Source organism: Rhipicephalus microplus, chromosome 9, assembly GCF_043290135.1.
Source record: "Rhipicephalus microplus isolate Deutch F79 chromosome 9, USDA_Rmic, whole genome shotgun sequence".
Classification (NCBI taxonomy): Eukaryota; Metazoa; Arthropoda; class Arachnida; order Ixodida; family Ixodidae; genus Rhipicephalus; species Rhipicephalus microplus.
This window is the reverse complement of record NC_134708.1, coordinates 125,252,048-125,278,340: the sequence shown is the minus strand read 5'-3', so window position 1 is coordinate 125,278,340 and position 26,293 is coordinate 125,252,048. Positions and strand designations below refer to the sequence as shown.

Genomic DNA, 26,293 nt, shown 5'->3' with positions numbered 1-26,293 from the left:
TTCACGTGTTGTGTATGTGTGCTTGTGCTGCTTCGTACTTGCGTCATGCCGAAGCTGGGACAAAAGCATCAAGTGCTGAAAATAGAGGAGAAGTTAGACATAATTCATGCTATTGAAAGTGGCACGAAAAAATCGGTGCTGGCACGCGAAAAGGACCTGCCGTTAACCACGGTGTGTGGAATTTGGAATTCCAGAGAGAAGTTGCTCCGCAGTGCTGCTGCAACTGCGAAAAGGTGCTGGCTACGCGGTTCGGCGTTTTCGGATGTAGCTGTAAAACAGCTCTACAAGAAGAATCTGCTGCGCAGATTTCTTCTCACCATTGAATGTGGCAAATTATTCTCCATCGACCTGATTGGCACGATTCACCTGCTCGAATACTTGTTGCGGCAGGTTGATGCAACGACAGTTCAAAATTGCTTCAAGCGTGCTGGCTTCAGTGTGTGTGCGGGCGACGCAGATGACGCCAGTGACACCGTCGACCAGACTTCGGACATCGTAGACGAAGCTTGCAAAACTCTGCTAGCTGAAGTGCTGGAGCGGCAGGGCGTTACGGAAGGCATTTCCTTCCCCGACTTCAGAAACGCAGACAGCGATGTGCAGACATCTCCGGACATGTCCGACGAAGCCATTGTTGCCTCGGTTGTCGAAGTGTCGCCAAATGATAGTGATGAGGACGACAGGGAAAGCGACAACACGGATGATCCAGGTCCGACAGTGGCCGAAGCTGCGCATTGCGTCAGCGTCATGCGGGTATTTGCCAAGAAGAGGGGGCTGGCGGAAAAGCTGGCTCACAGCATAAGTGAGTTTGAGGCCGCTGTCGTTGCTGCTAGGCCGCCGCGTCGTCAAATGAAGATTACAAAGTTTGTCACGCGAAGTTAATAAATTACTGCAGGTTTTTTGTTCTTTCATTGCACTCCCTGAAGGTTTCTTTTTTTGACAGGTAAGTGAGCGACCTGACGCTATTTCGGTTAAGCAGTACTACCGTTTAGTACATACTTTTTCCGAGCTCCGGCCAACTACCGTTTAACGAGGTTTCACTGTATTTCCATTTTTTCCAACGATTACAGCGACATGCGAAAGCAGTTTGCAGACACACATGTTGCAACGTATTGCCAAGAACCCATCGCAACCATTCCTGACATTACAAGCATGTTCACAGAGCAGGTCATTAATACAGCGGCCAGTTTGTTTTAGGTATTGTTTGCTGCATGGAAAAGGTATCTGATAGACTATATTTTCAGAACTGTGACAAACGGGATTTTATGCCTTCTGGAACAACCTAGTTTTGCACTTAAAGCATCCTTGGTACACAAAAGCGACAGCTCTTTCGGGGCAGAAAGAATCGCGTTTACATTGGCCCGCTCTTCAACCTTTTTCAAGTTGTGGGAGATTCCATTCAGATAAGGAACTACAGCAAGCTTCCGAGGCCTTACTGACTCAACATGTGGGAGGGCTTGTTCCGAGAATTGAAGCTTGTTGACCAAATTTTCTGCAAAACTTTTTGTTTGTTTTTTAAATTTCTAAATCTAGCTGTCGTTAAATGGGGACAAGACATCTGTAGAGCGTTGCTAAAACACAAGTTTACAATGCCTTTTTTCACAAGTTTTGTGTGGGCAGAGTGGTACAGAAACGGGGCTGTGTTTCCCCTTGACTGGTAAGCCGAATTAGTGTGGTTTTGGTGAAAGGTGAAGGCAATATCTATAAATATCTGTGAGTATTGTTATTTGGAAACTCACAATTACAGCGTGGAGTTGAAACCGCTTCTTGATGAAATTGAGGATGTCTAGGGCACAGGACATGGCGTCAAAGTCAAGAAGAATGAAGAAGTCATCAACAAATCTAAACATGCGCATGGTTCTGTTGTCACAAGGCCACCGGAAACGGTTTTGTCAAGCTTTGCTAAAAACAATTCACTTAAAGTACGAGCAATACATGGACCGACGCATATCCCCTCCTTTTCAAGGTTGGGCTTCCCGTGTCATTGGATAAAGGTAGCTCTCAAATAAAGGGATAGAAGTTCAAAAAAATTAGTAGACCGCACACCAGCACTGTTCTGAAACGTTATACTACAGTCAAACCTTGCTACAACGAAACTGTAGGGATGCACTAAAAATTTCGTTGGAGCAGAAATTTCATTGTGGCGAAATCTGTCCCCGAGCACTGTCACATTTAACTGTAAATGTCACAACCATAGTTTATTTGCGAAAGAAGTCTGTCAGCTTTGTTTGCCTCCTTCCTTTCTGCATCAGCGTTGTGGTGCGATGCTCGCAGTCGTTGATCTGCTGCACCGCGATGTTTTCATCGTGGAAGCCAAAGAAATCGCGAATTACATCAAATGCATTCATTACAGTCAACGCAGGAGGCAGCGCCAAAGCGTCTTGAGCTTCACACTCATCATCCGACGAAGCACTGTCATGGCGAACTTCATCTATAATGGCCTCATCAGTTAGCTTCTCATAGGCAATAACCTCTGCATCAACGGCGAAGAACTGATCCATGCTTGCATCCTCTGATATATTTCCTGTGTCTCAAAGGGCTGCCCAGGCCACAACCTCTGGAAGGTGGCTCCACTCTGCCACGATCGTCGTCTTCATCGAGTTCAATTGACAAGTTGGTCATAACTTCAGTGTCAGGCTTAAAGCCGGCGCGTGCGAAACAATTTTCTATGACGCTTCTTCGGGTCACCATCCATGCTGCGGCAACCATTTGTAGGGCCATTAATAAATCAACTTTGGTCTGGCACCCTGTGTCAATATTCAGCAACTGTTGCTGAATGAGGCATTGCGGATAAGCACATTTAATGCTGTGACTTATACCCTGGTTTAATGGGTGAATCAAAGCCGTGCAGTTGGACGAGAAAATGCGCACGTTGCCCAGCTCATCGTCATCAACATTATGAGCTGAGTAGTTGTAAATAGCAAGCACGCCTTGCAGTTTTGGGCCTTCGTGTCACGGTCTAACGCTTTTATCCAATCATAGAAGATGGCCCGTGTCATCCTTGATTCTCTGTTTGCTACATACTTTACTGGCAAGATTCTGCTGTTTTCAAAGCATCGAGGCCTCAAGCTCTTGTCGATGACAAGAGGGCAGCGTTTATCTGAACCATCCAAGTTTGGTGCAGAGAAGCAGAGTCACACGTTTCTTGCTGTGCTTCCCCCCGTTGCATAGTTGGCCCCTCATGTGCACTCTTTTTCGGAAGCAGTTCATAAAAAAGTCCTGTCTCATGCGCATTAAAAATCTCAGATGAAGCATAATCTTCCAGTATATCTGGCAAAGCAGATGACGCTGAAGTCACTGGAACCATTGGCGTCTAAAGCCGCAGACTCGCTGCACAACACTTTTCCCACGATGTCATGCCGGGCCTTGAAACATGTCAGCCAATCTGTGCTTGCAACAAAGTATTTAGTGCCTAGAATGCAAGCATATTTCAGTGCTTTTTGCTGCAACATACTTCCACTGATAGGCACGCATGTCAAGGAACCAAGTGTGTACAATGCCTTCTCAAGATTCTCGTTTGCCGATGGCGTCAACTTCTTGCACTTTGGGGATGTTTCTGTAGAAATAGCACAGGTGATCGTGTCCTTCATCTTCGAAATTGTGGACAGCGTGCTGTTGGTAATGCCGAATTCAGCAGCAACATCTCCTTTTTTTCTGCCAGTTGAAGCTTCGCTGATGATTCGTGCCTTCACTTGAAGAGGAACAAATTTGCTTTTTCCTGCCATAAGGGCACCGAGTCGTACACACGCGAACACACAAGCACTAATGAGGTGCATTGATTGCCTCAACAGGCCTCAGCAGCTTCGGTCACAGACGATCTGGCATGGATGTGGGTTGGCTGTATCTCCGGCTTGGCAAAGTCGGACAGCGCTGCGTCGCAAGGCAGCCAGTCACATCCTCATCACCACCAATCAATGTCGCTCCCTTATAACATTGTTTACCGGCGTTGCAATGTTTGCTTTTTTTGTGGTAAAACAAAGCATCGTCAACGTATGAAACGTTGTACGATTTGCAATGTGCTGACCTAATCATTGAACAAATTTTCAAGCCAAGTGCTGCTGAGCACAAGTTTTGTCGAAGCGAACACAAGCCCGAAAAATTGGTATGCATTGACTTCTTTGGCAAGCTGATGGGCAATAAGAAATACTTCATTGAAGCGGAAATTTTGTTGAAGCGGCATTCGTTGTAGCGGGGTTCAACATTCAACATTACCAATACTTATCATACATTCTTCTACAGAACTAAGAAGTGATCCACAAAGCAGCGAACAACATACATGTATGGAAAATGTGCACATACACTGATTAGAATGAAGTTAGATAAAATTAAGAACTTCACTGAAAATTTTCATGATAAACGGGCCCTGTACTGCTATAAGGCGAAGCTTGCTTCATAAAAACAACGCAACACTTTTTTGCCATATGCCATTTTCTGAAACAATAACACAAAATGGGTTTTCAGGCCTATGTTTTTTCGCACTGAAGAATGCATCAAGAAAATGTTTTTTTCATTGTTTGTTATGGTACTAGCAAGTTTAGTGAGGTTAATCTTTTCACACATCGTTCTTGCCTCAGATTTGACTTTAGAAATAACAACATTGTCATTGCACTTGAATACTGATGAAACAGCTTTATGTGCAATGGAATTGAAAAGTTCGAAAGAAAGAACAGCAAACCCTCCCTTCTTGTCGGCAGGAAGCACGGCAAAAGTGTTGTCCTTGAGGTAGCACTCCCCTTTTCGTAGTGGCAGCCTGGATAAGTGCTGCTTCAAATGGAGGAGCATGTAAACAACCACTGAAACAAAGCAGTTGTGTTCAGAGTCTGTTAATTGCCTTCCGAAAAATTGGGTGCATTTTGTGCTGAGAGCTTTTTTTTTTTTGCTTTGTTTAAGACTTGCATATAGATCCAAGCTAGTCATTATTAACATCATTGTGGTATATACAAAAGCCTTATAAAGTGAAACCCCGTTGATATGTAGCTGCCGGGGACGGCGGCATAACTACGCATGAAACGTACTGCACATTGACCACCAGCTACAAATTTGCATCTCCTGACATGCGCCACCGTCGCCAACAAAGGCAAAAACTCAGTGTCACAGGAAACATTGATTAAAGGGCCCATCGCAAAGCCATTTCTTTCTTTTTTTTTTCAAAGTACAGAAAAGTTTCTAACTCTCGCACAACCGCTCGATAGCATGCCGTGGCGACACCGATGAACATTTTGAAACTACTGCAGGATCCGGGACACAATTGGCTGTCCGTGATACAGTTTTTCTGCGGTCTGCTTCTTAGCGAAAACTGACGCAGTTCTTTTTGGCAAAGTTCTGTGTGGCATTGCATGCCGCAGAGTACACCCTCTCCGCTTCAAGCCATGCACAGATTCGGTGAGTAGCCTGCTGGGTTAATGCAACGCTCCAGCAGTCCTGGCAGAGGACGGAGGCGCGTTTGGGCTGTCGCTAAATAAAAATGTTCAGCATGGTAATGACAGCACTACTCTTGCTGTACAGTGAGCGTGTTGGCATAATACAGCAAGGTGTTTCTGAGTGCCCGCATGCTTGAACACGGTCCCGCAAAACGATGCAACAGCGATCGGCGGCCCAGTGCGTTCAGGTAGTCGCCTACTAAAAGCATGTAGTAGGCCTAAAGTGACGCTACGCCACACGCATGCCTGAGCAGACGGGGAATGCTTACTGTGATAAAGCTTCTCGCCGGCGATAAGTCATACCGGCATGTTTGTCGGTGGTCACCATCTTACCTTCGTTTTTTCGCCAATGATTACTCGCACTGTCATCGCCGCAATCGCGCTGGAGTGGAATAACTTATCGGCTGATCTTCGCACTTGTCAACATGACGGAAAACCATTCACGGCACATTGTGGTGTCTACAAGTTGAGGGGCACAGTAAAATTTTGGGGTGCTAAATAGTGTTGTGGTACGCAGTTAATACAGACTAACCGCTAAACATGAGCCGAATACTACGACTTAAGCGGTCCGCGAATGCATTAGTCTCTATTAGACTTGGCCGGGGATTTGTCACAACTATGTTTTAATCATTAGTGTGCTTAAAGCGGGTACGCACTAATGAGATTTAACTGTATAAATGAAGTAACTCTGCAAGGCATTCTGGTTACACTTGGTGTGCTTCAAGCTTAACTCGAGAAACCTCAATCTCTTTTGTAAGCATTCATCGTGTGTTGTGATCTAGAGGTGTTATCAAGATGTAGACTATTTTGTTAGAATTCTGATATCCATATATTTATTGTAAGTGTAATAAAGTTAGTCATTTATGATCATTTTAGAGTAAGTACACTCCATCTTTGCATGCCACTTTGAGTCCTTAAAAAACCTGCAGTATAGGTCCTGGAAAGTCTATGAATATCCTTGAAATTTTCTTTTGGAAATATGTACTAACCCTGCAGATATTCTTGAATTTTTCTTTTGGAAATATGTATGAACTTTGCAGCTGTCACGAAGAGAAATAAACACATTTGAAGGCTAAAATGTGCAAAGTAGCCATGGGGCAAGTGTGCCGACTTAGCTGGCCAATGAAACCAGGGCAGGGAGGCAGAGCTTCTTCAATTACAGGTAATGGGGATAAGGACTAGTGCACATTCAGAATATTGCAGGTGAATATAAATGAGCAGGCATTCTGATGATGATAGTGGTACAGGTGGAGCTGGGCATTGTTTGCAATGTTGTATTTTCTGATATTTCTAATTCGTTACACTTAAGTGTGCTTAAAATATAAGGGCGATAAAATTCTATATGTTATTCTGAAACACCGAATGTTTTGAAATTTATAACATTGAAATACACGGCACTTTTTTAAAACATATTCGGTTTAGGGAAATTCTCGCTTAAACATGGGAACATTCATTTCTCATAGATTCAATGCAAAAAAAATTTGCTTAAGACGATTGTTTTTTTAAAGGTCAGAGAATATAGCTGTCGCATTACCATGTACAGTTGAACCCCGCTACAATGAATTCAGCTTCAATGAAATTTCCGCCATAACGAAAAAACAGCAGTTCATAGGAGCCAATGCACAAATATTGTTGTTACAACGAACACTTTTTCTTCTGCCGTCTCGCTTCAACAAAATTTCACGATGAAATTCCATGCTCAAAGATTTATTTCTTTACAGTAAACACAATTTTTAATACTGTGATGCATTTTCAGAACATGAAAATACATCAACGAAGTTTAAAACACCCTTTGGCACCACCCAAAGTTACAGTGTTCAGCAAGCATGGGAGCCACCATTGCTTGGTAGCGATGACATTGAGACTGCCCTGCTTTTTCCACTGGCCTGCTTTTGAGTGGCAAACGATCCGAAGCTGAAGTTCAGTCACTTAGTTCATGGTTTTTTTCACACAGCTCTTGGGTGTAACTGCGGAATGATGCCTTTTCCGATGCCAATGCTTATAGTTTTGTTCGTGCTTGGCCAGTGTGGTAACTAATCAGAGCGGCTGTTTGTCTGCATTATCAACAAAGTCAGCTAGCCGCGAGTGATGGATAATAAGACTAAGGCAAAAGTCACCCCTTCATGATACCCTGCCTCCATCTCGGCGTTGTCAGATACACTCCTTCATGATACCCTGCCTCCATCTCGGCGTTGTCAGATACACTCTGACGACAGACAGCTGCTGGTATTAACGTGTTAATGCAACTGTTTGGTTTGTTCACGAAAGCAGTTTTAGGCGTTGTTTCAATGGGCTTTTTACCATGGCCTCGCTATGCATGGGTGAGCATTGCGTCGTGACACTGCTAGGAAAGAATAAGAAGCAGCAGACACTTTTTGAATTTTGAGAATAAATGTTCCTACGATTTGCTACCTCAGATCAGGTATATTTATTTGATTTCACTACAACGAAGTTTTCGCTTCAACGAAATTTTTTCTGCCCCTCGTCAGTTTCGTTGTAGCGGGGTTCGTCTGTATAGGCATTCGTTTTTCCCAAGGACATGCCACGATTTGAATAGTCTACTGGAGGAGGTTGTCTTGTCGCCAATCAGTTATTTTGACCTTGCTGAATTCTCATTCCAATAGGTCACCTCTACATGGCATTGAACTCTCTTTTTTTTTAGCTGGCTTTGTCGCGGTAGTCTAGTAGCTAAGGTACTCTGCTGCTGACCCTAAGGTCGCGGGATTGAATCCCGGCTGCGGCGGCTGCATTTCTGATGGAGGCGGAAATGTTGTAGGCCCATGTGCTCAGATTTGGGTGCACCTTAAAGAACCCCGGTGGTCGAATATTTGGGAGCCCTCCACTACGGCGTCTCTCATAATCATATGGTGGTTTTGGGACGTTAAATCCCACATATCAATCAATCAATCAATATCAATCTTTTTTAGCCTTCTGTAGTTATACTGTATTGTACTGTTCTTGGTTTTCCTCAATATATATATATATATATATATATATATATAAGCAACAAAGAAATCATGTCATCACCCGCTGAAAGAAACCATGTGTAGATGCGAAGCAGTGGGCAGTACCGCTTACACTGGCGGCGCGACGTTGATGCTGGCTCTCATCGCGTCGTTTCACGGGAGAGAAACCTGGGGAGGCGCAAACCATGCAGTGATGCACTGGTGTTTCTTACCAGAAGATGCCAATTGCTGCTAATGGGCAGTGAAAGACAGAAGACTCAGATTGGACACAGAGACCGGCAGTCCGCTTTTAGTTAATGTGCACGCTGCAGATTTTTATCATTCAACAATGCACAGGCAAAATCTTCCACTGGCACTACCTTGGAGGTCAAGATCCTGTGCCTATATATACAGGGTGACCAGTGAACAGTTGTGCAGCATAAGCAGTCATTTTTTTTTTTTTTTTTTCAATCAAGAAACTCGCTAGCAGATACTGCCTTCGTCGGCATTGCAAGGCAAGAGGGGGGAGCGTAGAAGAGTGGAGTGAGAGGCAGGAGATGTGCATGCGCAATGGCAGTGTAAGCACTGAGGGGAGGAATGCCTAGAAGAGATGGAAGAGAAAGCGTAGGTTAGCAGAAGCTCCCTGCGTCGGCGTTGCGAGGCGAAAGCGTAGGAGAGGAAAGAAGTTGCGCATGTGTAGTCTGAGTGCGAACGCCAAAGTCGCGGGACATAGACTTTAGGAAGAGATACTTCGCATCTAAAAAAGTTGGGATGCAATAGTTGAGGAAGGATCCAAGACTTTGCATCCTTTTGTAATCTCCCCATGTTCTTTGGCTTCCCAGCTTGAGCTCAAAGGAGAACAGCAGAACATCAAAGCTTAGGGCCCCTGTGAGGCATCTTATCTGCTGTGTACAAAGGGGAAAATGGCTGGGGGTTGGGGAGGGGGTGTCAAACAAAAATTGTTTGTGCTTTACAATCGCATACGAAACCGATGCCATGTTTGCAGCACTAGGACTCCCGTAAAAGAAGTCAGATGCGTTGTCATCGCCATCTCACAAGAGTAGATGTTGGCGGCAGTTCGCATTGTTTCGCATAGAGCCTGCGCGCATAGTATCTGTTCCCAGTAAAGTGCAAATTGTGCAGCACCATTTTCATCATGAAAGCGCATGACAAAGGAAGGTTATTTTGCACACAACATACAGCTGTGTTTAGTCTTTTTCGTGTGCACGAGGCTTGTGACCGTGAGTAGTGCGAATGGAGATCCTCAACTGCACATAGATAACGAAGAGTTACTATGGGCTGAAAACAGGAAAATATCTGTACTTGAAGAAAAGCTCACACTTTATTAAACAGCTCAGCGTATATTGTCTTTGTTGGCACACGATCAAGACTCTTACAAAAGTGATATTAGAGCTAGCAAAGCAGGCTCACCTAAAGAAATTAATTGCCAGGAGAGAATAATTTTTTATTCTTTGAAGTTGATAAAGTAGGGCTTGTCAAAGTAGGGCTTTGCTACGTGTTTATTGTTAAAATGTGTTATCAATACATTGAAGAGCATATATCTGCCTTTCTTTATTGTTTTAGCATTGTCAAAGTAGGGCTGTGAAAGGCGTACTATTTATCAATTTTAGCCAAAAAAAATGCTTTTCCTTGTTATTTTTAGCCAATTGTAAGTCTACCCCATTCTGTGTTGTCAAGAAACACATTTAGATGAATTGGATGAACTTGGCATGCTAGCATGCCTTTTTAAGGGGGCACTTCAGGTAAGCCGGACTTCTGATAAGACGAAGTCCGTGGTTCCTTCTAGTTCGTTTTAACAGGAGTCAACTGTATATTTATGAGGCCAATGGCCATTGGGAAGATTTCTGAAATTGTGCGAACTGCTAATAACGTAACCGCTAATAGGGCAGGACTGGTTACCCTGCAATCTTTTTCGACTCTCGTTTACCCTACCCTAGAACCCCTTGTATACGCATACTGCTTATTGTGCCACCTCCAAAATGAAACGCCGGTTATAATGCGGTTACTCAAAAATCTTTGTGCTGAATACGGTAGCGAGTGCATATCTGAAAGCAAGTGCGCTGGGTGAGCCACTGGGGAGCGAGTGAGGAGGTTGTTACGGAGGAGGAGGTTATGCGTAGTGAACAAACGAAGGGCAGAGGGAGGAAAAGGAAAAAGAGAGCGCAGCACATTGCCTGGGGAGTAAAAGAGGAGGGCTGGTGGTTGCCTATAGGCGACAGATAAACCTTTGCACCAGGGTTGGTGTGGCTACATTGTGCTAGTAGACAGATATAGTATACCGGGCTTAGCGGGAAAGTTGGTTTACTGTGATAGCGGGATTGAAGTGCGCATGCACAGATACGTACGTTACCCATACCGCTTACGGTATGCATGCTAGTTTTCAGATTTAACATTACCGTGTTAGTGGGGTGTACGTAGTGTACGTAAACATGGCAGCGCTTTCGGATGTCCGCTTCGAAGTGATGTTGGCATAGTTTTTGAAAGATTCATTTCATTTGTGCCAAACGACTGTTTAAAATGGCTTTGCTGACCTTCAGTTACCTTCGATGACTGAGTATTACGAATAAGCTAGCGTAATTTGTTAGATAGCTTTCCATTTTGAACGTCTCTTGGCCTAACTAGAAGATCGATGTAAACAAATCGGCAACATGAATGTTTTCACGTTTGCTGCGTGGTTTATTTTTATTGACCTTTTTTATTACTAAATAAACTTGTAACAATGCTTCGCGCAGTGACACAGGCAAACATTCTTGTTTTCTTTCTCTTTTCACTGTTCTTAACTTATCAACTCTTCAATAGGTGGCCCCACTGTCCCAGCTGGGGCATGTAAACCACATAAACGCTATCCTGCTAAACTATACAGGTTGTCTGCAACAAAGGTTTGCTGCACAGTTATGTCATTTCCTTTACCCTGCTATCACGCTAACAGTAAACTATAATTGTCTAGTGTGTCTCCGGTCGCTTGCCAGCCGCGCGTGGCTCAATGTCACATATGTGGTCCCATCTTCATCAACTGCATTCAGAGCTTCCTGTCGGGAAAAGTGTTGGAAGTTATCGAGCTTGCTACTGATATCCCATTTGCTACCCCATTTGTAAATTTAAAACTTCTACGGCTTTATTGCTTCAGCTTTTGCCTTTGCTGCCAGTGCGCGGTCTTACAGAAGCTTGGTGGGCTTTTGTGAACATTTATCTCCCAGCTGCGAACACAAGCTTCATATCTTGCAGACTGTTGTTGGTTTAGTGCTTGTGTGCAATTTTTTTTTATGCCCGACCTTCATGTCTGGAGCAAACTTCTCGTGACAACATGCTGAATGGCAGGTAATAAGGCTTGGTTGCAATTTGGTCACAGTTGCGTGCAATCTAAGTTGCGGTTTGGTACTGAAACAATGAAATTCTTTGCAGTGGCTGCACTTGAAGAGAAGGGATACATATCGTTGATGATAACGAGGGTGGCACATGTAGCACTCGAATTGAGGTTCGCGATTACATTGAGTGTGTCTCGAGAAATTTGTGATGAAATCTGGTGCATGTTTGGGAAATCTAACGGTCGGTGTCTTTCAGGGCATGAAATTTCGGACGTGATTCGACATAGATTGTGTGCAATGCGCATAATCGAGGCAGTCTGAAAAGTAGTCGGCGAATTTCTGCCATAGTGCTTTTTTTATAGATACCCCCCCCTCTTCGCTTTAATTTCATTGGCAACATGGATCTTCCGACATTAAATTTTTGTAAGATTCCGAAATATACATGGTTGTGCACACCACGCATCGCATGCTCGATTCTCGCACATGTGAGGCTGCATGCTGCACAGATTTTGTGTAACTGCTGCGGTTGAAAAAGGTTGTTTTGGTTAAAGTACAGTATCGGTCGTAGAGTGGATATTCACGACTTACATTATAAGCTTTATATACTAATGAGAAAACTTGAGACTTGGTATAGTAAGGTTTGACAATAAACTCGGCTTGTTGGAAATAGCAGCTGGCTGGCGTGGCCAATTTTTGTCGCCAGCTGTGTGGGTTACCGCAACTAATTGTGATGCTGAAGCACTTCATTTTGGCCTAGCGAATCATGTTCTCATGCCTTTTAATATTTCATTTCATTCAGACGGACCTCCTAAAGGAACTGTACAGAATCGAAATGCCTCACCAGGTATGGTCTGCCATTTCTTTGTACTCCTTTGTTTATGCAGAAAGCCTGCCTTTCCTTTTTTTTGTATTCTTTGTTTTAAAGACGTTTTAACATCACAGAGAACTTACTACTGCTTTGTTGCTGCTTGAAGTTCACTGTAACACGCCACTCGTTCAATGAAGCACTTGGATAATGTTTATGTGATACTTAGCAATACAATGTAATCTTACCTCGACATTGTGTCAATGAGCTGCTACGTAGATCAGAACTGAGCGTCAGTGTGGGCCACTCTTTATGCACTTTTCGTTGCTGACAAACTGTGGCTTTGGAGTGGGCGGTAATGCTCTACATAAATATGTAGATTAGTGCACTTCATTGGACGCTAAAGTCCCAACCGGTATGTGCATGTGATGTTGATAGATGCCCGAATGGTGTATGCCTCTTGAGCTGCAGGAAAGAAATCTATGTAACTTTCCAGAACGAACCTGTACGCTCGAAGTGGCTGAGTGCTGTCTGTGCCTGTGCGCCAGCATTGTGAGCCAATGTCTCGTTGTCCAACGCCATCCATTCCGGCAAGCTTCAATGGCCGTTGTTGCTGCTGTGGCTCCGGCTACTTTCGTTCTGCTGCTACTAGTGTGGGCAGCTGCACAGTAATGTCTGGCAACGTTGGCCAAGAAAATTGCAATGTCAAGAGGCCTGTTTTCAGGTGGAAGATTCGAAGCGCAATTAATATTGCCGTGCAGACAACCAAAATCTGACTTTAATTCAAGACCAGCATTTCCTTGGCACAAAAGTAGCATTACAAGGTTTCTGGACCCCTACTTCAACAGTCATTGTGGATTTAATATTTGCCTTTAGTGTTCGTTAAAGATTGTCCGAAGATCTCCTTTTTTGTTCAAGTCAAGTCAAAGTGTATGGTTATTAGCAGTAAATAATTTTGAAGTCACTTGTATATAGTAGTAGCAGGTTTTGAATAACCTTAGTGTGGAAGTTAAAAGCAGTAAACTAAGTTACCCCTTAAAATTTACCGTACTTAGTCGATAGAAGCCTGTTTAACATGAAAAAAAAAATTAATCTAGGTGTACGTGATATGCGTGCTTAGCCTTGAAGTGTGGGTTTGTGGCAGTATGGACTTTTCTTGAGTGGGAGGCTTCATGTCATAATGGCTCATGCTGCAGCGAAGCCCCCTTTTTAGGTGTGTTGCACGTATTGAAAGATGTCCATTGTTTATTTCAAATACAGTAGAACCTCGCTGTTGCGTTCCCGTGTGCTGCGTTTTCCTGGCTGTTACGTCGTTTTTGGCCAGTCCCGACACAGCTCCCATGGGATCCAATGCATTGGTAACCCCGCTGCTGCGTCGCAACTGTGGGACCGGACCGTTCCCGCATCATACGTTGCGAAGTGTCACGACGCGCCGGCCCGAGCGGCCGTGTTGTCTTTCATGTAGCTTGGCTTGGTGGCTTGACGATGGGATTGGCCGCCCAAAGTGCGGGGGGCAACACCTATGATATATTTTCGGTTCATGCCAGCAAAAGCATGACCTTTGAGATCCGTATTTGCACTCTAAAAAGATTGTGTCTATGACGCGTTGGGGCTCTAAAATTGGTTTTGGCATCTGTAAACGTAAGGTCTCCGAGACCTGATTTTGTTTTCTTGGGATGTCACGCTGGCTTAAACTTATCGCCACCGAATCGCGCAGCGCCATCACCATCGCCCATGTGTGCCCGTGCTACCCGTGCTTGCTGCAGTCTTCTCGCATTGCCTTTGTTTCGTGTCGGTCGTTGCGCAGGTTATACAACCGTGCAGCATAGTTAGTGCCTTTACACTTCCAACGCTCCAAATAGTCTTCCATAGTGCCTTTACACTTCCAACGCTCCAAATAGACAGTGCGTTCGCAGAACTGAACAGTGCCATGGAGACTGTTGGTGCCAGTGGAATCGCGTACAGTGACTACGCTTCTGTTGGCGATGCCATTGTCACCTCCACGATGTTATCCGTCGACGACATCGTGGCTGAGTGCGCCGATCCGTGCGCCAGCGACGAGGAAGTTGAGGAGGAGGTGGAAGGAATACCGGAGCCAACGTCCTCATTGGTTGTAGCGGCACTGGATTTATTGCGAAGATATGTGCGCACCAGTGACGATGGCAAGAGCCACATGGCACTACAGGTGCTTGAAAAATGCCTTGTGCTTGTCGGGCGTGAGAAGATGCGCCAGGCAATGCTGCATGATTTTTTCAAGCAAAATAATTAAAATTAAACTATGTGCAGTTCACCACTACTCTTATTTCTCAATTTTTCGCGTTTCTCGGCTCTTGCGTTTCCCGGCTCCTTTGTTTTTTTTTACGGTCACATGAAAAACGTATCAGCGGGGTTCTACTGTACTTGAATATTTAGGCTATTTGAAATTCATGATGAAGTTGATTCAAATGCCGTAATATTCACACAAGCCTTGACTTCATTGTAGGGATGCTTAACTACACCCTTATTCTGAGCAGCAGCAGCAGTAGGTGCATTGATTCAGCAAGCTAAGTAATTAAGTGGGTTTGACTCTTATGGCCTAGGGTTCACGGGACTGTGCAGCATGCATCAACCGCGAAGGATACTTGGACGTAATGCCTTCCAACCGCAAGAAGGCTACTTACTGGAACCCCTGGAGGCGCCGCTACATGCGACTACAAGACGGAACACTCTCCTGCCTCGAGGCACGTATTGATGTGGCCGTTTCATTTGATTTTTTTGCAATTTAGACAGTTTTAAATGCAATTGATAAGGCATGCAATGAAGTAGGGAACACAACAAGATGGTGGATTCTGCTTTTGGGTGCTTAAAATGCTTCAACACCTTCTTGTGTTTGTTCTACGTGTGCATGCAATGATGGAAGCTGACCTTTTCGGTTAGGCATATCTGTAGCTGGCCAAAAACTGTGCAAGAATGATCTATAAGTGCTGCCATAGCCTATTTACGGCACCATGACGCTGACATTTTGTCAACGTAGTTCATGATCGTCCCTCATCCCAGGTGAAAATTTGTAACTGGGAATCCAACTGGTTTCAACTGGTTCAACAACTGGTTTAAAAAACTCATTTCCAGTTGGGAATGCATTCTTAGTTGGGTACTGGGACTAGTTGGGATCCCGATTGGTAAAATATTCCCAGTCAAGAATAGACCCCATTTTCTGTTGGTGCCCAAATGTACATGCACTCCAGCTTAGCTCAAATAATGTTCAACGGGTAAAGAATTATCATTCTAAGCGCATCAAGCACTCCAAAGGATTCCATATTAAGTGTAGAAGATTATCATCGTAATCATCAGCTCAACTAATCCCACTGCAGGACAAAGGCCTCTCCCATGTTCCGTTAGTCGTCTCTCTCCTGTGCTTGCTGCCACCACTTTATACCCGCAAACTCCCTAATCTCATCTGCGCACCCAACTTTCTGTCTCCCCTTCACGAGTTTGCCTTCTCTGGGAATCCAGTCAGTTATCAGCGGCTGTCCTTCCTACGCGCTATGTGCCCGGTCATTTCTTCTTGATTTCAACTGTGATATTCTGAATGCCGGTTTGTTTTCTGACCCACTCTGCTCTCTTGTTTTTTAAAATTACACCTAGGCCTCGCCGCACTAGTCTACTGGCTAAGGTACTCGACTGCTGAACCGCAGGTCGCGGTATTCAATCCTGGATGCGACGACTGCATTTTTTCATCATCATCATCATCATCGACCTGACTACGTCCACTGCAGGACAAAGGCCTCTCCCATGTTCCGCCAGTTAACCCGGTCCTGTGCTTGCTGCTGCCAATTTATACCCACAAACTTCTTAATCTCATCAGCCCACCTAACCTTCTGTCTCCTTCTAACCCGCTTCCCTTCTCTGGGAATCCAGTTAGTTACCCTTAATGACCAGCGGTTATCCTGTCTACGCGCTACATGCCCGGCCCATGTCCATTTCCTCTTCTTTATTTCAACTATGATATCCTTAACCCCCGTTTGTCCCCTAATTCACTCTGCTCTCTTCTTGTCTCTTAAGGTTACACCTATTATTTTTCTTTCCATTGCTCGCTGCGTCGTCCTCAATTTAAGCTGAACCCTTTTTGTAAGTCTTCAGGTTTCTGCTCCGTAGCTAAGTACCGGCAAGATACAGCTGTTATATACCTTCCTCTTGAGGGATAGTGGCAATCTACCTGTCATAATTTGAGAGTGCTTGCCGAATGTGCTCCACCCCATTCTTATTCTTCTAGTTACTTCAATCTCGTGGTTCGGCTCTGCGGTTATTACTTGCCCTAAGTAGACATAGTCTTTTACAACTTCAAGTGCACTATTACTTATCTCGAAGCGCTGCTCCTTTCCGAGGTTGTTGTACATTACTTTCGTTTTCTGCAGATTAATTTTAAGACCCACCATTCTGCTCTCCCTGTTCAACTCCGTAATCATGAGTTGCAATTCGTCCCCTGAGTTACTCAGCAATGCAATGTCATCGGCGAAGCGCAGATTACTAAGGTATTCTCCATAAACTCTTATCCCTAACTGCTCCCATTCTAGGCTTCTGAAAACCTCCTGTAAGCATGCGGTAAATAGCATTGGGGAGATTGTGTCCCCCTGCCTTACACCCTTCTTGATTGGTATTCTGTTGCTTTCTTTATGAAGCACTATGGTAGCAGTTGATCCCCTGTAGATTTCTTCCAGAATGTTTATATATACTTCATCTACGCCCTGAATCCGCAGTCAGCTTTGCCTCTTTGCATGCTCTCCAAAGCTTTTCTGACTTCTTCTATCATTACTGGTGGGGTGTCATCTGGGTTACTGCTAGTTCTTATAGTATTAAGGTCATGGTTGTCTCCGCTATTGTACAGATCTCTGTAAAACTCCTCTGCTATTTCAACCATCCTATCCATATTGGTAGTTATTTTGCCTTCTTTGTCCCTTAGTGCATACATCCGACTTTTGCCTATCCCAAGCTTCCTCTTCACTGCTTTGACGCTTCCTCCGTTTTTCAGAACGTGTTCAATTTTCTCCATGTTATACCTTCTTACATCGCATACCTTACGTCTATTAATCCACTTCGAAAGCTCTGCCAGTTCCATTTTGTCTGTTGTGCTTGACACTTTCATGATTTGACGCTTCTTAATTAGGTTCTTCGTTTCCTGGGAAAGCTTGCCAGTGTCCTGTTTAACTACCCTGCCTCCAACTTCCACTGCACACTCCGTAATAATACTCGTCAGATTATCATTCATTGTATCTACGCTAAGGTTGGTTTCCTCACTAAGAGCCGAGTACCTGTTCTGCAGCGACACTTTGAATTCCTGTACTTTCCCTCTCAGGGCTTGCTCATTGATTGGCTTCTTGCGTATCAGTTTCTGTTGTTCTTTCTTCAAGTCTAGGCGAATTCGAGACCGTACCATTCTATGGTCACTGCATCGTACCTTGCCAACCACTTCCACATCCTGCACGATTCCTGGGTGTACACTCATTATAAAGTCTATTTCGTTCTTATTTTCGCCATTAGTGCTCCTCCATGTCCACTTGCGGTTTTCTCGTTTTTGGTAGAAGGTATTCAAAATCCGTAAATTATTGTGTTCTGCAAATTCTACCAGTAGCTCTCCTCTGGCATTTCTAGTACCGATGCCATATACTCCTACTGCCTGGTCTCCAGCCTGCTTCTTCCCTACCTTTGCATTAAAGTCGCCCATCACTATAGTATACTGTGTTTTAGATGCGGAGCATCTTATACTCGCGCCTTGTAGTGCGCCGTCCGCGTCGTCCGCGCCGTCGACACCACTTCTCGAACATTCGACAGCTGACACGCGCGCATGCGCCGTCGCGCCGTCGCCCACTCTTCCACCATCTGTGCATCCCTTCCTCCTCTACACACCGCGCGCGCTTCACTCCTCCACCATCTGTGCACCCTTCCTCCTCTACACGCCGCGTTCGACATCTACAATTCTCCTGATTCTCCAGTGGACGCGCATGTGGCGTCGCGCTTCAAGAACATTCAACAGCTGACAGTGCATGCGCCGTCGTGCTGTATATATACTCAAGGTCGGCGCTCGCTCGCTCAGTTGCCGCTCGTCGGTTGGTTTGTACGGCGCGTCGACGTCCAAGGTCGCGGTGAAATGAATTCCAACGAATCCACAAACACAATGATCGACGTCCCTTCGACCAGCGCCGCCCTTTCGCATACGTGTGTACGTGTTCACTCATTTAACACCCCCTCCTACAACCACGTTAACCAATTTAGCCATCGACCCAAGTAAGTCGCAATTTAACACCCCATTTCACAACCACGTTAACCAATTTAGCCATCGACCCAAGTAAGTCGCACTTTAACACCCCGTTAACCAATTATATGGTCCGCATCCTCCTCAGTGTTCCTTCGAGGGAAGCTGCGGGCAATTTTTTACCTTACTCATTGCCGATTCCACGTCTTCATAGGAACTTTCAACTGGAGCGTCATCATGGCTGGATGTAGGCGCGTAAGCCTGTACTACCTTCATCTTGTATCTTTTATTCAGTTTAATTACCATACCTACCACCCTTTCAATAACGCTATAGTATTCCTCTATGTTGCCAGCTATGTTTCTGTGAATTAGGAACCCGACTCCCAGTTCTCTTCTGTCTGCCAAGCCCCGATAGCAAAGGACGTGCCCATTCTGTAGCACAGTATAGGCCTCATCTGTCCTCCTAACCTCACTTAGCCCTATTATATCCCATTTAACACCCTCTAGCTCCTCGAATAGTACAGCTAGACTTCCCTCACTAGATAAGGTTCTAGCGTTAAACGTTAGAACCTGCATTTTTTATGCAGGCGTAAATGCTGTAGGCCCGTGTGCTCAGATTTGGGTGCACGCTAAATAACCCCAGGTGGTCGAAATTTCCGGAGCCCTCTACTACGGCGTCTTTCATTATCATATGATGATTTTGGGGCATTCAACCCCACATATCAATCATTTGAGTTGCACCTATCATTCTTTTTATTGCTCCGGCCTCATCCTCAATTTAGGCTGAACTCTCTTTGTAAGCCTTCAGGATTCTGCTCTGTAGGTAAGTACCGGCAAGATGCAGCTGTTGTATACATTCCTCTTGAGGGATAGTGGCAATCCACCAGTCATGATTTGAGAATGCTTGCCGAATGGGCTCCACCCCAATCTTATACTTCTAGTTTCTGCAATATCAAGGTTCGGCTCTGCGGTTATTACCAGTCCGAAGTATGTACCGTATAAACCGAAATATAAGTCGAGATATTTTCAATTAAACAACAAGCTAAAGTCGCCCCTCGTCCTATATAGCGGTGTCTAGGCGACAGTACACCGCTGTCTATCAACATGTGGCTTGCATGTGCATGAGAAGCTGGACACGACCATATTCGCACTCAAATCCAATAGCAGGTTGTTTTTTTTTTTTCTCTCTTGTCAGTTTTTTTGTGTTCGTGATTTGCCTCCGAGCTGTTCTAAGTTCTCGCTCCGCTTGACATTGTGTTTCATTGTTAGTGGTCCTTTTTTTCGTTCACTGAATATGAGTAGCGATGCAAGAAGGCAGTACTCAGCTGCGTTTAAACTAGAAGTTGTTGAGTTCGCAGAAGCGAATGGAAATATGGCTGCTCAGCGCCGCTTTGGTGTATCAGAAGAAAGCGTGCGCTATTAGAGGGTGCAGAAAGGGAAGCTGCAGATCTGCAATTCTCGGAAAATGTCATTTCGTGGGCGAAGTGCGGTTCATCTGCAGCTGGAGAATATGCTAGGGAACTTTGTGTGGGGAGTTCATGCGTGCTCACTGCCAGTGACCGTGGATACCATTCGCAAGAAAGCTGTGGAACTCGCTCGAGAAGCTGGGCTCACGAGAGAAGAGTTTCGTGCACCAAACTCTTGGGTGCGTCGATTAATGAGACCCAAAGGATTTTCTTTCTGGTGGCGCACATTCATCTGTCTGAAGTTTCCAGTCGAGCTCGAGGACAAGCTTATAAATATTTAGGGCTTCGTGAACCGGCTTCAGGAGCAGAACAACTACATGATGGGGCAGATTGACAATGCTGATAAGACCCTCATGTGGTTTGACATGCCTTCATAAACCATAATCATGCAGCGTGGCGCCAAGGATATGGAGCTGTTTTTCACTGACAATGAGCACTCGCGCTTCACTGTCATGCTGGCGTGCATGGCAGATGGTAGAAAGCTTCCGCCCATCATCATTTTTCAATCTTAAGACAATGCCGAGGGAAGTGTTCTCGCCCGGTGTTGTCGTTCGCGTAAAAAAAAACGGATACATGGACGAGGCCATGATGCTTCAATGGATAAGAGTAGTCTGGAACTGTCCGCCAGGTGCACTGCTGCATCTTCGCATGTAGCATGCTGGTGTTAGATGTGTTTTGTGGTCACTTAACCGACGCTGTGAAGCGCGTACTGGGCGATGGAAAAATGGACCTCGCCATGATACCAGCTGGTATGACGTTCACCCTCCAACCTATCAACGTTGAGCTAAACAAGCCGCTCAAGGACTGAGTGCGGCTGGAGTACCAAAAGTGGATGTCCGGCGACAACTCAAAGACACTGATGGGCCACCTACAGAGGCCTCCGCTTGCGACTGTTTGTGGCTAGGTTCTTTCTGCCTAGCGTTCTTTGCCAGATTCCATGGTGGAAAATGCTTTTAAGAAATGTTCCATCAGCGACAAACTCTCGTCTTCAAAAACAGTGGTGCTTCGCCTGACAAATGGAAACAGTTGCGATGGTAGTGGAGGGGAGCTCTGACGATTGGGGTGCGGTGAGCCCAATCCGCAAATAAATGCCGTTTGGAAATCTTGGGTTGTTTTTCTTTTTTTTTCTTTTTCGGTAACCTGAACTTGTGGGGTCGACCTATATTCCCACTCGACCTTAGTCCGGTTTATACGATAACTTTTTTTTTTCGGTCTGCCTTCTTTCTCGATGCAATCTAACAAGCTATAATTTAGAACAGTGGCTTTGCTTGTGTATTATTTGTCCTCCTTCTTTCATTTCTAAGTATGACCAATGCAGAGACTGTTGTATATATTTAAGGGTGTTGCACAATAAGTGAGGACCCACTGACACATAATCACTGCACATGGCTTCCTTCCACCATGTCTCGCTGTGACCAAATTCTACTTGCTGAGAACGATTAAGAACACCGTAGAAGCATGACCATCAAGTATATTTTTGTTGTGATGTCAATCGATAAATTTTGTTGCAAGTGTACGAGTTGATCCTTTCTTAATTTTTGATTGGCTGTTTATTGTTTATAGCTGTAATAATGTCGGTATGCATTTGTTGCTTCCTTTTCTGACACCAGAATGACAAGTCAAGTAAGCCACTGGTGAAGATGCAACTGCTTGGTGGTCAGGTTGACACCCTCGAGAATCACATGATTGGAATTGATGATCGGGTAAGCCAGGTGCATTTATGAATTTGTGACTTAACAGTTTTGTTTTCGGTTATCGTGCACGAATAATCGGCATCAGGAAGCAGCAAATTGGGTGCTTGAGCAAGGTATAGTTCATAAATTTTGTGCTGATAAATCTAAGAGCTTTTCTCTAGCTACAGTGCAGTCCACTTATAACGATATCGAGAAAACCTAAAAATATGATCGTTATAACCGGTGATCGTTATATCTGGACTGCCGCCAAAAAATCGTCGCCGGACGTACCTTTTGTAGCTCCAGGCTTCATTTCGCTATTTTCACCAATTAATAAATATTGTAGATAGTAGGATGTCAAAAACAAGACTTTATTTCTTACTCCGAAGAACGCATCACGGGTTCGCTGAGGAAGAGAGACTGACCGACGGCGGGGTGGGAGCAGTGGGAGGAAGAAAGCACAGCCAGAGGTACACAGCCGGAATGCCAACGAGGCCCCGCCCCGATGCCGCCGCGCTGCTTTGCTTTTCGCTTTTTTTATTTTCTCTCTCTTTCCCGCTTTCGTTCGGCAAGCTACGAGTAGCTTGCCGGCTTGCCGTTGTAGAAGGCGGGGAGCCGCGGAGCGCGGCGCTTTGCTTTTCGCTTTTTTTTTTTTAATTCTCTCAGCCTCTCCGCGGTCGACGCGCGGCGAGGCGCAAAACGTGACACAGCTGGCGCCATCTGTAGCGCGTCGCGCCAACTCGCAATGCTCTCCTCGGCTTTTTGAACGGCCGGGACGCGCTGCCGGCGCTGTGCTGCAGTGGCGGCAGATACGTACTCGCCTACGCTAACTTTTCGTCTTGTCTCGACATAGTTCGTTTCAGAGGAACTTATCAATCTAAATGTTACGATTATTCTGAATGAAACATGCCGTCCACGGTAAACTTTTCATCGTTGTATCCGATATGCGGTGGATAACATATCGTTATATATGGTTTTTTTCCCCATAGCCCCAATGCATAAAATGAGACTGTTAAGTCGACCCATCGTTATAACCGATATATCGTTATATGTGGTATCGTTATAAGTGGACTGCACTGTACATGTAATGTTAGGTTAATTCATATCGCATTTTGTACTCTAGCACAATAATTGGTCTGCAAGTGTCCAAATATGATATAGCAGAAAGTATACTCTATGTATGTGGTAAATGTTAGGGAACTCTTTTGAAGTGCCCAAGAACAAAAACCGAAAAGCAAGAGCGGACAGGGCGAGCCTCGGGGCTGTTAAATGTGATGTTAAATTGCTTTTATTTCTTATTTTTTTTTTACAATTTCCTGTGATACCACTTATAGAATTGATTTTTTTATTTCTTCAGTCCTTTCATGTGTGCTTTTTGTATTTTTTGTTGAATTGATAATATTTTATATAATGTAGTTAACTTGGAGGAACCTTAAAATTTGTATCAGGAAATTCACATAGGTTGTAATGGTATCATCGAGATTCCACTGTAGTATTCAAAGGAAATGCATTTGTGAAGCATAAGCAACAAAGACGTCTAAAGTACTGCAGAACTAAGAGAGTTTAACTGGCTGTTGAAACTACATTTCAAAACATATCACATTGGGCTTTGAATGCATTTAGAGGTACCATGTCTGCCCACATGCAAGAGCCCATGCACAGCATTGCAAGCCAAATGGAGTACACACTGCAGTTACACAGATCTTGCACAGCAAGCATCAGTGCATGTTATTGTTGTCTCACTAGTTTCTGTTTCAGTGGATAGTCTAGCAACATTGGTCTGTACCTATGGGGGTTTAAATAAAATGGCATTTGGTCCGCTTTGCGACACCACATTGGCGACAAGTTTTAATGAAGGTGTTACCTCGCCTGTTGCCATGCCGACTTGTCATGAGCTTCTCCAGCCTCGCCCGCGAAGGGTTGGCTTCGAGTCCCATGTTCGCAGTGGTTTCGCATGTTTCACACCCTTCTTTTGCCTCCGGAGCATCTAAATTTATGCCCGAATGATGCAAAGACCTGCTACACAGTCTGAAAATTGGAAGATCACCGTATTTTCTTCACATTGCCACCCAGAAAATGCGTGCATATGCAGGGTGTAGTTCTCGTGCTGTAATCGGATCTCCTGTGACCACAACAATCTATGTTTATGACAGGTCGATATTGTACCAGTGCAGCTCTGGAGGGGCCCAGATACTCATGAACTTGCCATATATTAAGGATTATAAGTGAACCCTCCAACTTGCAACCCCTTCTAAGCAAATAAAAAAAAAGAAGTTGACTCCAAAAACAGTTCCATGCTGTGGCCATAGCACACCAGTAAGTCTTTTAGCAAAGGGCGTGATGCAAAGAAACATTTATTTGACGTGAAACATCGCTTACGACTCATTGTTGCTTGAGAGAAGGATGCAGCAGTCACGATCATTGCCATCGTGTGAGCCACTGTTGCTGCTTGTCGACGAAAAAGGTGCTGGTGGTACTAAGATGCCTCGCATGGAAAACGCTGCGTGGACCATGTTGGTTGGCAGTCCATATGAGGCATCACTAATCCATTGTGCCTCTTCACTCAAAGAGGCGTGCTTTAGTTTTTCTGCTGGTATCTTGGGATTTTCTTGTTAGAGCCATTCATTGAAGAATGTGCACATGCGGTCTTTGAATGGGTTATTGAGTGCCATGTCTACTGGCAGGAGAATAGGTGTCAGTCCACCCATAATGACGACCAGCTTACATCCAGAGTCTCTGCCGCTGCTTTCTTCACTCCATATCACTTCATTTGTCATATGGCTGTGGAAGGAGTGAACCGGGCTCCTGCACCACACGAGATGAAACCATTCGAGGACAGTTATATCATTAAAAAAACATTTTCGTTCACCCGCACGAGAACTTTCTGTGGAAACTTTTTTTTCTTTGGCATAGTTTTCCGTTTGAACAAAAGAAATGGGGGTAGCTTATGCCTGTCGGTTGTACAGCACAACATGACATTGAAACTGTTGTGCGTATGCCTGTTATCAGCAGGCGAACCTAACTCTCTGTTTTTCCAAACACGGTTCTTTTGCTAGGCATGTCAAACCTGGCGGGAGTGTGGTCGGCATTGCTAATTTGACACATCAGGATCGACTGCTTAGCCTTCAGTTCACTCATGTAGCGAAGGAACACGAGCTTTTTTTTTGTAGGCTTTGGGCATCCTTTGGCATACAGCTGTGCATCGTCTTAGGCTAAGGTCATTCTTTTATATAAAGTTATTGGCCCATTTTTTTATACCTCAAACTCAACTAGTCGAATGCACATATCCTTCGCGACAGTACGAGCTTTTGCTTCGATATAATCGTAGCAAACACTCAGAGTTTTGCATCTCTGACCGTGAACCCAATCTCGAACCGCCTCCTCAATGGCAGGGTATCATGCAGACTTCAGCCCGTGAAAGGAACTGCATGTTGTAATGCACATGCAGATCTTGGTTTTTGTTTTCTCCATTCCCTCAGACACTTTTCCGATACATCGATCTTCCGCTCTGCTTCAACGTTGCTTTAAAACCCTGCGTAGTGGATCGCTTGCCTCTTTAAAGCAGCGCTGCATTGTTGCCAGTGTAGAAGTGGCATTGAGGGCAGCTTCACAAATCGCACACACCAATGTTCACTAGCAAGGCGAATGCAGAAATGGTGAAAAGGCATGAGCGCAAAAAGACGTGAAGACGCTTGTGGGTGCATGCGTGGGATGCATGTGACTAGTCATGTGGTTCAATTCCCCATGAAGTGTTGCCAGCCCATACGGCGCTGCCAGCTTTTTTGTGGAACACTCATGTTGCTTCACAAGAAATATAAATTGTTTAATTGCTTTCTCAGCAAGCACTGCTAGGGCGCGCTGTCTGCTAAAGCGAGAAAGGCATGTCACATTCTTCGAAAAGGATAAGCGTCATGTTTTTTGCGAGTGAGAAGTGCATGTCGAGTTGTTCAAGACAGATAAACGTATGTTGCAGTGTTAGCGAGCGATAAACGCATGTCGCATTTCTTTGCGAGCCAGATGCACTGTCATACCCATATGCGGTGAGTGCCGGTGTTGTTGCCAATCTTGGCTGACAGATGCGCCGCTGCGATGGTGCTACTGTTTAAACCCTGATGTTGTCGGTGATGCGTCATGAAAAAATGCTGTATCTCCAACACGTCGTTGCTGACACCTCCTCCTCTAGCCACCATAGCTGCACCCTAGTTTCACGATGTCCGGCTCCGGAAGTGGCATGCATGTTGAGGATAGCACTTTTCGCGACTTCGTTGCCTCTGCGGCTGATGTGATTGCTCGGTCGAATACAGTATAACCTCGTTGTAATGAATGGGGATATAACAAACTAATGGATATAATGAAGCAGTTGTAATTTTCCTTGAAATTGTCATAGATGCCCATGTATTTAAAACCTCATTGTAAAAAAGTGAAAATTTTC

General features: G+C 44.8%; 1 protein-coding gene across 3 annotated transcripts in view; it reads left to right on the top strand.

The window, feature by feature from the left end:
- LOC119163047 (uncharacterized) overlaps nucleotides 1-26,293 on the top strand; it is a 512,110-nt gene that overhangs the window by 361,059 nt on the left and 124,758 nt on the right. For all 3 annotated transcript variants that reach the window (XM_037414982.2, XM_075874279.1, XM_075874278.1), the window contains 3 exons: nucleotides 12,488-12,532; nucleotides 15,073-15,213; nucleotides 21,799-21,891. In XM_037414982.2, coding sequence (XP_037270879.2) covers nucleotides 12,488-12,532; nucleotides 15,073-15,213; nucleotides 21,799-21,891 — 279 coding nt within the window. The remainder of the gene's footprint in view (nucleotides 1-12,487; nucleotides 12,533-15,072; nucleotides 15,214-21,798; nucleotides 21,892-26,293) is intronic.